Source organism: Mus musculus, chromosome 15 (genome assembly GCF_000001635.26).
Source record: "Mus musculus strain C57BL/6J chromosome 15, GRCm38.p6 C57BL/6J".
NCBI lineage: Eukaryota > Metazoa > Chordata > Mammalia > Rodentia > Muridae > Mus > Mus musculus.
In genome coordinates, this window is record NC_000081.6 from 64,778,536 (window position 1) to 64,791,750 (window position 13,215).

The window sequence follows — 13,215 nt, forward strand, 5'->3', positions numbered from 1 at the left end:
ATACCACGGTCTAACATTTTGGGTGTTTCCAGTGGAAGCGCTTTGAGGGTAATTTCTGTGTAAGAAAAGGGAATCCCATGCTTTGGTTTGAAGCAGTGAGAAGCCAGGCTAAGAGAGTAGATTTGCTTTTTTTCTTCCTTGCCACCATGCTTTCTCATTCCTGGCTTGCCTTTTCCTGTAGATCTAAGCTTGAGTGCCACCTTCTTGGAAAGGTCTTCCCAGATTTCCTCAGATGAGTCTTCCCTCCTTTATCACACTGTCCTATAACCATAGCACTGTTCACACTGAGTCTCGTGGTGCATCAGTATTTACCCTTAACCAAAAAACCCAGAGCATTCAGGTGGCCTTCTCCATTTCTCTGCGTCCACACTAGCACCTCACCTAGCCAACTGCAGTCACTCAACAAGTAGACAATGAATAAGTGAGAGACACTTGTTCTTCTTCAATGTGACAACTAAAGTGAGTTTGAATGTCACATGTTCTTGTCTTGTGGGCACATATATGCATGCAAAAGGGGCTGGTGCTTAGTTTATAGCTTAATACTTAGGTTCAAAAACAAGGAAAGGACCAGATCCGAGAGATGTTACTTGATGAGAAGAGAATAATTATGTTAAAGAAGAGGCAAAATGCAATGGTTCTTGGGCTAATATTTGGATATTTATATTCATGGAATCAAAGTTTAGTTATACAGAGTGCTACAAGAATGATATTTCATTCTCTGGTTATGAAAGATTTTACTTCAAATGCTTTTTCATCACTTTAGGATTACAGTTTAAACACAATACTTATTTTATCCCATGGTGATTATCAACTAATAAGTCACATACTCCTTGGATTTGGAAGGGAGTATTCGGAAGTAGGCATAACTTATAAGACAGTGCAGGCCCCAGCATGTGTCCATGGTGGTCAGAGCTGAGAAAAATTCTTGGCTTAGCCATTTTGACTCTGTCACTGTACACAAGTACACAGAACTGTGAATGAAAAGTATGGCTACCTGAAATGTCTTCGTATCTTACTAAGTTGGGAGATCAAGCCTATTTTTCCATAGCACAATCCTTCCATCTTTCTCTCCATCCCTGTCTCCCTCAATGGTCTTTCTATGAACACATTTTTGCTTGCCATAAATATCCAATTAAAATTATTAATATTCTTCACAAAAATTTATCAGCAATGTAAAAGCTTCATCCTTGGCATCTTCTTACAAATCCCGAGTTTAAGATACATTTTTTTTTTCTGCTAAGGCCACTTCAACCCCTATGATCCATTACCTAGGAGGCAGTCCAAGATGTGTCCTAAAAGTCTAAGTCAGTTTACACTACTGTGTCACTTAAGCCTTCATTTCACTCCCCTGGGAATGAAATACAGATTGCAGAAGCTTGAGAAACTAAGCTTCCACCTGATGTTTTGCTCCTGAAGTTTTTTATTTTTCTCCTTAGCTTGCTATGCTCTAGCCTTGGAGGCCTTCTGTAGCATACTACAGTGTTTCTTTCCTCAGAGATCTTGTGCTCTTTATTCTGCAAAATACACTTATCATGGCAATTTGTGCTGAGGGTTCTTTTAACACTTGGATGGAATCTCCAAGAAGGAATTTTTGAGAATTCTTCCTGCAGAGATTGTGTTTATTCCCTAGTCATATATCTTTACTTCTTCTATACCATTCACATGTTTTGGTAAGTTTCTTCATCTCCCACTTTCTTGAAATCCATGATCATGGAAGACCAAGGCCAATCCTATGTTTTCATAACTAGACTACCCACATCTAAATTATTGACCTGTTAATTCCTGATGATCACAGAAGCTCAAACCTAGTTACAAATGTAGAGACTCTACCAGAAGAGCAAAATATAATATTTAATATAAAACCAAAAATCATTATTTCATATTCAGCTTTGCTTGTTTTGTTTTGTGTTTGTTTGTTTTCCTTCTGAGATACCCATAACCCTGTCTTCATATTTGTGTCATAACAAATACTCAGAATGTCTATTTTAGTTCACCAACTTCTATGTTTGCAATTTTAAATTCTGGAAATCCCCTTGTCTTTTAGTTTTCTTACTTTCCAATGCTTAGAAAGCCAGGGTGTGGGAAAATCTAGTGGTGACTGAGCCAGGGCCAGGACAGACATCAGGACCCTGGGCAAAACACTTACATGTCTGGATTCAGGGTAGCAGAGCACTGGTCTTTGGTATGCTTAAGACCAACCTGTTTGTCTGCACCCAGCCAGACTCATGTAATCAATTTTAACTCATGTGGACATATAAGGACAGGAAAGATGTCTGACATCAAAATGATGCACACAGGGACTGGGAAACTCACCAGAGAGTCAGGGATCACGTTTAGAGATTTCACTTGTTCCTGTAAGCCAATAGTAGATGGCTAAAATAACAAGGGGGGGAGGGGAGAACTAGAACTGGAGTTCTGAGAAGCCTCAACTCATTGCTAGTCAACTAAGACTATCAGGCTTATGACATCATCATCTCACCAACTCTGTATCTTGCCAGTGATATTCTTCAGTCTAGTTCCAATGGGTGGTTTTGAATTTCCATGCTATTATTGATTGTTCCTCACTTTGAAAATGCTGAACTTGCTGAGTTTCCATATCATGCCCTCCACATGGCTCCTGGTTATTTTGGAATTTAGCTGCTTCCTTAAAGGAATTCTTATTGTTTGCTTTCTTCATAGTATTCCTCAAGGTCTGCTCTTCCTATTCCCCAGTTTTGCTTTCTATACTATGGTTACTACTGTATTCATCCACTGAGCAAACTAATCAGGCCACATGATTTATTAGATATCATCTTAATTTGGACCAAAGAATGGTAAGAAAAACAGATGTAATTCCTAGCTTTTTGAAACATACAAGACAGTGGCTGATTTACCTTGAAAGTATTTTTTCTTTAATTATTTCTTTCTCTTTTTCTTTCTGTAGTTGGCATTACAATAGATTCTCAAATAATATTATTAAATGGATATGTGCAGATTTAGCTATGTGAACATCTGCTGTCTACACAACACAGAATATGGCATAACTATATAATGTCATTAAAACTATTCCTCAGCACACATTGTAAATCAACAGAAGCCAAAACATCTGGCCAATTTGGCTGGAAAATTCCCAACAAAGCATAAGTATGGTTTATCTATATTATGAAAACACTAGATTGTCTGGACTTCTGTGCAATTGATTGAGTATTTTGGCATAGTGTATGCTCAGCCAGACCAGTCTTGATCTGTTCCAGGGACACATTAAGTCTCTGAATTGAGCTTATGGCTCACTGATTTCTAGAGTTAAGCATAAGCATAAACTCTAAATGGTTGTGATCATTTTAATCGACTCAGTCATTTCCAAAATGTCATTAGTGACACATGTTTATTCACAGAGATCAGCACATATTTCCTGGCTCTTTAGTATGAAGACATCCACATAAATTGAAATTATTCATTTAGAAGATGGGACAGCTAAGTTACATTTATTCAAAACTCAGGCATTGTGCAAAATATACAATACAAATATATGGACTATTTTGACATCTTACCTAGTAACCATTTGATGTCATCAGCAAACATCTTTAGGGAATTAGCAAAAAAATGTGTTTCAATTTCTCATAAAAAGTTTACCAGATCAATCAACCATGAAATGAAATTATGCATCTGTATTTCTCCCTTGTTGGTTCTCAGTTCTTAGCAGCAAGGGCAGGTGCAACTCAAATTAGAACAATACAGAATTATTCCAATTCCCCACAACCAGTTTGAATGTAGTTTTCCAAAAGGAAAGATAAAAACAAAACAACTAGAAAAGGGATTTAACATGAAATTACTGAGGCATGTCAAGGTAAGGATGCAGATAATCTTCTATAAAAACCAGCATCTGGGCTCCAGCTCATAATAGGCAGAGGAAGCAGAAGGGACCCTTTCACTTGACCATGCATGTACTCCAAAAAATATATATACCATCTCTTTTTATTTATAGAAGATTGTAGTATGTGTGCCAATTAGAGATAAAAAGTAGGCATTGGATTTTTTTTTTTTTTTGGCATTGGAATTTTTGATGACTTCCATAGGCATAATACCACTTTATATGTAAATACTCACGAGAGAGTAGTAAAGGCCTAAGGGCATACGTTTGCAGGCATGCTGGGTTGGTTCAGTCTGCAGTTGTTCTTGGTAGCATCTGATACATGCATTGTCTCATCCTCCTTCCCACAGAACTGGGAAGGAATTGAAGTTAACCTGACCTCAGAGTGCTCCATCCATCTTTAAATGCAGAGAAAAGACAGTGGGCCTACAACATTTAACCTTTACCACTTCAAATGGCTTTCAACTGACAGACATCTTCTATCTATGACCTGATGAGAAATAATCATGTCTATGGGTATAAAAACAGATAAGCCATCATGGGACATGGCGCTGCATCACTTTAATGCCAGCACTCAAGAGGTAGAAACAGGCAAGTCTCTGTGAGCTTTAGGTCAGCCTGGTCTACACAGCAATTTTCGGGTCAGTCAAGCCTACAGAGTGAGACTCTGTCTCAAAACAAAACAAGGTGGCAACAACAACAACGACAACAACAACACTCTTCAATATCTTCATAAAAATCCAGATACTGTTGATTTTGTCTGTGTGCTCCACAGTACTTTCAACTTCTGTTTTGCTCTGGAACATGTATGAAGCATAAATGCTGGACAGAATCACATGGGTGGGTTTGAAACTGCATGTTACCCTAGAGACACCTTATCCCCACCTCAGGGATCCTTTCCTATTTCCCCATTAAGGTGGCCTTCTTGATTTTGAATATCAGAGGAAAACTCAGGACTACGAGCTAAAGGGGTCATTTTCATATACCTTACCATTTTTAGTGACTCTGGATTTAACCTTCCCTATATTATTTATTTATTTATTTATTTATTTATTTATTTATTTATTTATTTATGGATTGTTACAATTCTGCTTCACAGGGCATTTATTTTTAGCACCAAAACCAGTAAAAGGGTGTCAGAAACGTGATATTTCTGCCCTTTCCTGAAATTGTACACATAGGTTAATTCTGTCCTGAGGACATTTGTTTGATCACTTTCAATTATGGTGCTCAGTAGAGAAAAGGTTAAAGACGAATCGGTTTCCTCTGAGGCTATTGGTTGAAGATGCACTCAGACATGCACTTGTTGCTGACTGGAAGAAGGAAAAGAGGACTTACATTCTGTTTGCCCACGATGTTGTCGAAAGGCAGCTCTGGGCTCCACGATCCTTCTGTGAATGTTGCTCCACTGTTTCTCCTGTCAGAGCAGCTCACCGACTCCTTAACGATGTCTTCAGGCAAGCAGAGCAAACTCTCCTCAGGCTGCTTAATCAAATAGGTCTCTATGTTATGCTTCCTCAAGAATTCGTTCCTCTCTTTCCCGTGACCCTCTTCCACGTTATAGTCACCATTGAGGCAATCCAGGGTGGCTTTAGAAATGTGAATCCTCCTGTGTAGAGAGAGAAGGAGTTGTTCTATTTCTTCATGGTGCCCAACTATGACTGTACAGAGAACACTGCTTCAACATACTCTGTTCCCCTCAGAAGTTAAAAAAAAGTACAAAAAATGGAAAGAAACTAGAAGTCCTTCATCCACACAAACACACAAAACAGCACAGTGATGAGCCACTTTTGGCTTTTCCTGCTAATGTCAACACTCTCTATGAACCAGTGATATTTTTCAATGGTGTTGACTATACTAGAAAACCAAATGGTGTGGATATTCATGAATCCCAAGAATAGCTAAATTATCTTCTAGCATGGCTCTTTTACTCTCTCAGAGCTTGCCCTATCATTTTATGTCCTGTATATCTGTACCTTGTTTCTCCTACTTCTTTAGAATCATTTTATGAACAAGGTTTGGTTTTGCAAATCCGCAGGGATACACGGAGCATCATTTTTAGAAAATTACTGGAATATGTGATTCTCCTTCTACTATGTAGTGAAGGAAGCAGAGAAGAATATGGGAGATGTAAGCTGGTAACTGTCAGGGCTCACTCACAAACTACCTCACACAGGCAGCTCACAATCCAAGTTTCTTTTTGTCAAATGAAATAATATGGGACTTAATCAGGATCAAGCTCTATATGTGGAAGTCTCATTCTGTAATTCCTTATTGGGAAGGAAGATATTTTCTCTTCTCATAACCATCTAACTAAGCCAGGTATTTACTGTGAAGTGCTATGGTCTGTGAAGAATAGCAAAGTTATGAAAGGGGATTTGGTTGCTGGATTGCTGGGTTTCAACTCTAACTCTTCCATTTTCTAGCTATAAGATTTTGGGGTAGAGTACTTAACCTATCTGAGTCTATTTGTAGCCCACCAACATGGGAAAGGTAATAGACCCACCTCATACTCTTATTGTGAATATACAAGAGTTGATTTGTGTCAAGTAGTAGAGACGCTTCACAGAACACTCTACAGCAATAACAACACATACTTTAAATTGTTTGAAGTATTCTTCAAAATGCCACGGTGATCTCACTGTGGTATATTCCATGCCTCCTTAAGTCAGGCTCACAGGGGGACAGTCTGCCTTCTGAATGAGGCCTCTGTCACTGACTCAAAGCCCATTGTCAGACACGCCTTCATTCTGGGCCCCCATGCTGCGTTCAGCTATTCAAACAATTGCCATTTTCTCTCAATTCAGCACATGATCACATGCTTGCTAAACGTGTCCTACTTCTAGAGTTAGCTTAGAAGTTTGTTAAGCCAACTCTGTGCTCCACTGAGGAAATGGATGGATAAAGTGGACACCTAACTCTCTACTTGTGTTTTGTGATTCCAAAAGCAATATATTCAAGTAAACAATGAAGAGTTCTTTCATTTTAAAGTTTCAGGCTTCTTAAGTAAGAGTGCATTGTACTTTCCAGTACAACCTCTGTTGCCCCTTCTGACCATTTAACCCATTCTGCCAAATTCCTGCTTTCTGGGGAGAATAGTTCACGGCAGAAATGAACAAAAACTACAGACGATGGCCTTTCTGCCCACTGAGGTCACATTCTCCACGTCTTCCAAACAAGTTCAAGATTTCAAGTTCAAGACAATCAAGCAAATGTGCGAGAGCAGCTTGGGTTCTCTTGAGACACCTGCTAAATAAATCCAAAATGTTTCCATGGTATCTTACCCAAATGCAAAGAAATGCATCTCCAGCAAAGCAGGACCCCTGCGCTCCCTTCTAAGATCAAGTTAAGATTTAGACGCTTGAAGACACAGCCTTTTTCTCCCAAGCAAAATGAGCTTCCTAGGGAGATTTTTTTAAAGTCTCATGGCTGATTTCCCTTTAAAAATAACTATAATTAATACCAACTTCCCTTGGCATTTCATCTGGATGCTACATTGTGTTCAGAGGTACTGATACTTGCCTGTGTTAAGTCAGAGAACGGGATCTTAACCTTTGTTTAATATCAAGTCTTCTATGAAAGTCCTGATCAGTATACATCAGGATGCTTTTGATAGGAAAGAAGGTTCTGATGTCTGCTTTTGAAAGTCTTTGCTGTTAACCTGAGCTTTGAAGTGAGACATTTTTTTTTCCAGAGATGATGGTCCAGTGACTTTGCTTTCCTCTAAGGACTTGAATCTGTGCTTAGAGAATATTCTCATGTGTTGCATGTCAGATAAACCTGACATTTTCTATGATGCGATCTTGATAGTCATGATAGTAAATACAATCTAACAATCTTGTAGCAATTACCTCATGTAAATACTGTCTTTGCAGCCAAGGGTTTGTTTCTCTCTGAATTTATTCATATGACTGGAGTCTCCCACAGCCCTGGGTAACAGGCATTTCCTTCTCTCCTCTTGTCTTGCTTTCTTCTTCCATCTTTTATCTCTCTTCACTCTTTCATCCTGCCCCCCCATATGTCTGTACTTTTCATTTTTTCTCATACTGCAGATTGCAAGGCTTGCTCCCGGGCAATGAATACATACTGCCCTAACATGGCAGCAATGTTAGGTGGAGACAAGACCTTTTCTTTCAGGATCTCTTTAAGATCTGTGACTGAATCATAATTAACGACTACAACCACAGCCATAATTAGTGGCTCCTGAAGAAGAAGGATTTTTTACATGTGTTGTTTCACTTGATAACAGTCCTCTTTGTATAGTACCAAGAGTAGCTGTATCACTGTTACCAAGACACTTGTGAGAGAGGCATGGTGCTTAGGTCCCACCCCAGACACACAGAATTGGAAATTCTGAAGGTGAAAACCAGAGGTCAGTGTGCTACTTTAGTGATGCTTCCCAGTGGATCCCCACATCCTGGAGTTCAGTACCAGCCAGTCCTGTCAATCAGAGTTGGAATGCAGATGAGTTCCCAAAGAAAGCACTGAATTTTGGGAACAGATCCTATGGTCATGTACATATTGGCAGCCAATAGGATTTAATCTTAGCTACCCATTAGGACTGATTTCAAAACTTAAGATTGACTCCAGGCAGATTTCACTTTTTAATGGACCAGTGTGTGATCTGGTCATGAGTATTTTATAATACAGTGATTCTAGTATGTAGCCAAGTCAAAGAACTGATGCTTAGCAGGATAGAGACATAGACTCCTTGTCAGCCCTGTTGCCTTCTTGCTTCTGTCATCTCTGGGATATTTCCTTAGAGTTCTTAGGCTATTGCTGTATGATGCCTTATCATCTGACCTCCTCCTGGACAATTGCTTCTGAGGAGTCTGTCCTTGACCTTTGTGCACAGAACACCTGGTATCATAAAGTCAGACAATGAAAGAGCTAGATGAGAAGGGGCTTTTCTTTGCTTACCCAGGGATTCCTCCAGACTCAAGCTTGTTTGCTATGTCCACATCCCAAGACCAGACATCAAACTGCCATTTCCTCAGGCCCAACACACCACATAGCACAGAACCTGAATGGATTCCAATTCGCATGTCAACATCGTGCTTCGTTCTGGATCTCACAAACCTGTTGACAGGTAAATGGAGAGACAAACTCATTAGGCCATGATGACCATCACTGGGCTGAAGTGGCAGAATTAGAGCTGTTTACTCCATTGCTTTCTCTCCTACTAAAATGGTCCTTTCTCCGTGAAACTTTCTTAGTTCCCCAATAACTGGAAGGATTCTGTTCTTGTCTGAAAATCTTTAGATTTGAACAATACTTTTCAATGCTCTTATTAACCTTCTCTCAAAACTTATCTTGTAGCTATTGTCTCATGAAATGACACCAGCAGTTTTTGTACCCAACTATGAATAAACTTGGGGTAGTTTGTTAACCCCGTAATCAGTGCATACTTTATTCTCAACCAAAAGCTTTATAGTTTTCTTCTCATATAGTTAGGCTTCTGTTAGAGCGTTCACTCAACAAAGCCTCATGTATACTCTGAGATCCCCATTTCTGCTATTGGAAATAGCTTCCAGCTATTCCTTCCAAATATAAACATAGTTTTATCCCTCCATCATTTCCTGACTGAAACCTTTCCCTTACCTCTTACTCCTTAAAGCTATAGCCTCTAAAATATACTGTTCACCACCCAGGACCTAACTAGATCATCTATAGGAATTAGGAAAGATACTGGGTTCCCATATAATGCTTTTAAGTATTAACCTTGAACAGACTTACTTCAGTGCCCTTAATCTTGGTCCTAACCTTGAAAGGACTTACTAAGACTCTTTACTAAGATTGTCCATATTGAGTTGTGTTCCATGGACATTGAAGAAGCAGCCTGAGCAAAGAGGAAAATGCTGCCAGGGCAGGACTTACTCCAGTCTAAGTGTTCATCCCCTCTTCATTCTCAGAGCAACTCGGGCAATTCTAGTTTATTGTTAAAAGATATTTCTGTAGAATCTCAAATTGTAGAATACAATATTTTGAAAACATATAACTTGGAATCTTTTCATTGGCACAAAAATATAATGGTTGTTTTCTTCCAAAGATACTGAGAGTGTTGGTAAAAAGACAAATGTTCTAAGCTTTCTAATTTTTCTATAACATGCTGTCATTAATAATATTCCCTCTCAGTAATATTTGAGAAAGACCGTTTCTCAAATATGGCTACACACACACACACACACACACACACACCTCAACAGCCAAAGGCATAGGTCTTATGTGATCTGTCTGCCATGGCAAGATACAGATCTAGCTCCAATAACCTTGAAATCCTGGTATAAAATAATTAAGCCTGGAACCTGACTTTGGGTTCACAGTGTTACAGATTATGTGGGGTCCAAATGATGATGGCTTGACTCAACAGCTTTCTTGACTTTATGACAACACACATTCCCTTTTGTTCATTATTCACTAGAAACCCCACTTTGAGTTCTGAAATCCAACTTTAAATTCTGGGTCAAGGATGTGTACAGCAGTCCCTTCAATGCTGGGCACAGGCAGCAAGAAGCAGCTCCCACTCAACCATGTGATCACAACAACAAACAGTTATTCCTCAGCGGTGGAAAACTGTTGCATAACTATGGTGTCTGGCAGATGAGGTGTTTGAAAACATTCTCAATTTATTACATTTTCTGGGCTTCTTGAGATGCAACTCTATTCAAGCCTGAAGGATATCTGTATAAAAAGTTAAAAAAATTATATTCAAACTCACTGCTCTCACTCAAAACTGGGAGAACAAAATGTTTTGAATTACAAACATGTTTCAAAGTATTATTCATTCAGTGTTGCTCATATGTATTTAGAATGGGTTTGTGGAGATGGCTAGTCTATCAGAGGGACTTGTCTGTGGTGAGGCCACTTTTATCTCTCTCAGCAAGCATGTATTACCACTCTTCATTTAAATGGACACATCTACAACACAACTCCTATACCCAAGGCTCAGGAAAATAACAGGGGTAATTAGATAATAAGAAGAAGCAGGGGCCAGTACAGGATTTTTATAGTGAAATCCAGTTTCTTAACTGCAATCCTTGGATCTAGACAATGAATGGCTCCTTCCCGTTTTACCCCATCCCATAATGGATATGAAATGTGAATGAAAAAAAATCACCTATTCAAATCACAGAGCTGTTGGGAGACATTTTTCATTGCTCTTTCTGGAGAAAAATCTACCATAGCTATACTTTTGACTTTAAAAAAAGTGTGTTTATTAAACATGTAGCAAGCACAAGAAAAAGAAGAAATAGCAGTTAGCAGTTTAGATCAGGACACCATGAAAATTCCCTTTATGGCAGTCATATGGAGTGGGCTGAGACTGCTGGGCAGAGCAGAGAGAGTTCCCTTCAGGAAAGACTTTCAAGTTAAAAAAAAAAAAGTGAATGGCAGATAGGTAGCAAAATATCATCGAATTAGGTGTTTATAACATCTAGCAAAAGTGACTCGGGGTTGAAAGACCCCGTTGAAAGAGTCAAGGTAAAGTTCCCTACTGAGGATTTCTGAGCAAAGCAGAATTCAGAATTTGTCCCCCATCTGAGCTTCCCAGATCTTGTTCCCACAGCAGATATACCCTTTAGGCAGTCCTGTTTTTAAGTCCTGCAATGTTTTTTTGAATACCCTCAGCTGTTGTTTCTTCTCCTTCTGCTTTACCACAGGGTCAGGGACCCAGCCTGCTTCTGGACAAGGGATGCCAAGACATTTGTGCTACACATGCTTAGGTTGGAGACAGCAGGTTCTGCCTCTTTGTCTTGGAGTAAGATCTCAACAAGTGTAAACATCACATGACCATTGAACCAATGTACTTTAAACCATAATGATTTCAGTACAAATTATATTATCCCAATTGATAAAAACATCTGTCTGAACTTACATCTTTCCCATTACCTGATTGTCACTACGGCTTAAGTGTCAGCATTGTGTACTCTAACAGCAGTCTATTGAGTTTGTGTCTTACTCTTCGGATCACTGGCTGCATTCCCTTGGGGGCTTATTTGAGTTCGTTTTACTCCTTTAACCTGAAACTCTAAGATGTGAATAATAACATAATTTTTAAAATTAAGTGGGAAAGAGAGAGAGAGAGAGAAAACACGAGAGAAATAATATGTGCCTGGAATACTTGGTTTCTGATTACAGATGAAGGCCCAGCATCTTAATGGATGGATCACAGGGCTCCCAATGGAGGAGCTAGAGAAAGTACCCAAGGAGCTAAAGGGGTCTGCAACCCTATAGGTGGAACAACATTATGAACTAACCAGTACCCCGGAGCTCTTGACTCTAGCTGCATATGTATCAAAAGATGGCCTAGTCGGCCATCACTGGAAAGAGAGGCCCATTGGACACACAAACTTTATATGCCCCAGAACAGGGGAACGCCAGGGCCAAAAAGGGGGAGTGGGCGGGTAGGGGAGTGGGGGTGGGTGGGTATGGGGGACTTTTGGTATAGCATTGGAAATGTAAATGAGCTAAATACCTAATAAAAAATGGAAAGAAAAAAAAATAAATAAAAAAAAAAAAAAAAAAAGAAAGTACCTGGGTTTTCTTGTAGATTCCAGGACTAAACTGGTACCCCAGAGACTGTTTGTAAAAAGTACAATGCCTGGTGTGACCTCCTGGGCAGGTAGCCTAGGCTGACCTAGAGGTTCAGTGATTGTAAAATGAGGCATGCCTGCATTGCTGTGAGCCTCAAAAGGGATGACAGATGTTAAAGTAATTTGCTAATGAATATGAGGGAGTATTATACAGCACGCTGTGCTAATGTCATTAGGTAATTAACACTATGCAGGAAGGCACTGGAGTGTCTTAATGAAAGAGAGATTTTTCATTTTCTTCTACAAGATGAAAGTCATAAGGACATTTAATATTTCCTCAGCTCATTGCTTCTATTTTGTTATGTTTGGGATTTGATTTAAGTAAAAGCTAAGAATAAAACTGTGTAAAAGTAATGAATAATGCACAGCACGGATCCTCTTTACAAAGAACCATCAATACAGTGTTTCAAGACCAGCTCTTTATGAAGTTCTGTGCGTCTTGTCAGAGTTCACAAGGAAGTCATGGGCAGCACTTGCTTAGCTTTTCCATAGAGGAGCCCCAGATAAGTTGTTCTGTACTCAGTCAGCCATAATGAAAAGGCAATGATCACAGCTGTCCTGTATCATCAACATCCCATACCCTCTCTCTTCTCCATCAACTTGAAGCTCCTGAAGGCTTTTCATGTTTTGTTAGTATAGCACTTAGTATAGAAAAATCACCTGTGTGTCAAAGTACTTACTGGGTTATGGACAGAGCTCTCTGGCCTTCTTGCTCTGAGGCTGTCCCAAGAGGAATCTAAGAGTCCAAAGAAACTGCTGAGGTGCCTTAGGCCT

At 39.4% G+C, this 13,215-nt stretch overlaps 1 protein-coding gene across 3 annotated transcripts in view; it reads right to left on the reverse strand.

Moving 5' to 3' along the window:
- Positions 1 to 13,215, reverse strand: part of Adcy8 (adenylate cyclase 8) — a 223,262-nt gene that overhangs the window by 79,501 nt on the left and 130,546 nt on the right. For all 3 annotated transcript variants that reach the window (NM_001331075.1, NM_001291903.1, NM_009623.2), the window contains exons 6-7: positions 8,771 to 8,929; positions 5,189 to 5,459 (exon numbers count right to left, since the gene is read on the reverse strand). In NM_001331075.1, the coding sequence (NP_001318004.1) occupies positions 5,189 to 5,459; positions 8,771 to 8,929 (430 nt within the window). The remainder of the gene's footprint in view (positions 1 to 5,188; positions 5,460 to 8,770; positions 8,930 to 13,215) is intronic.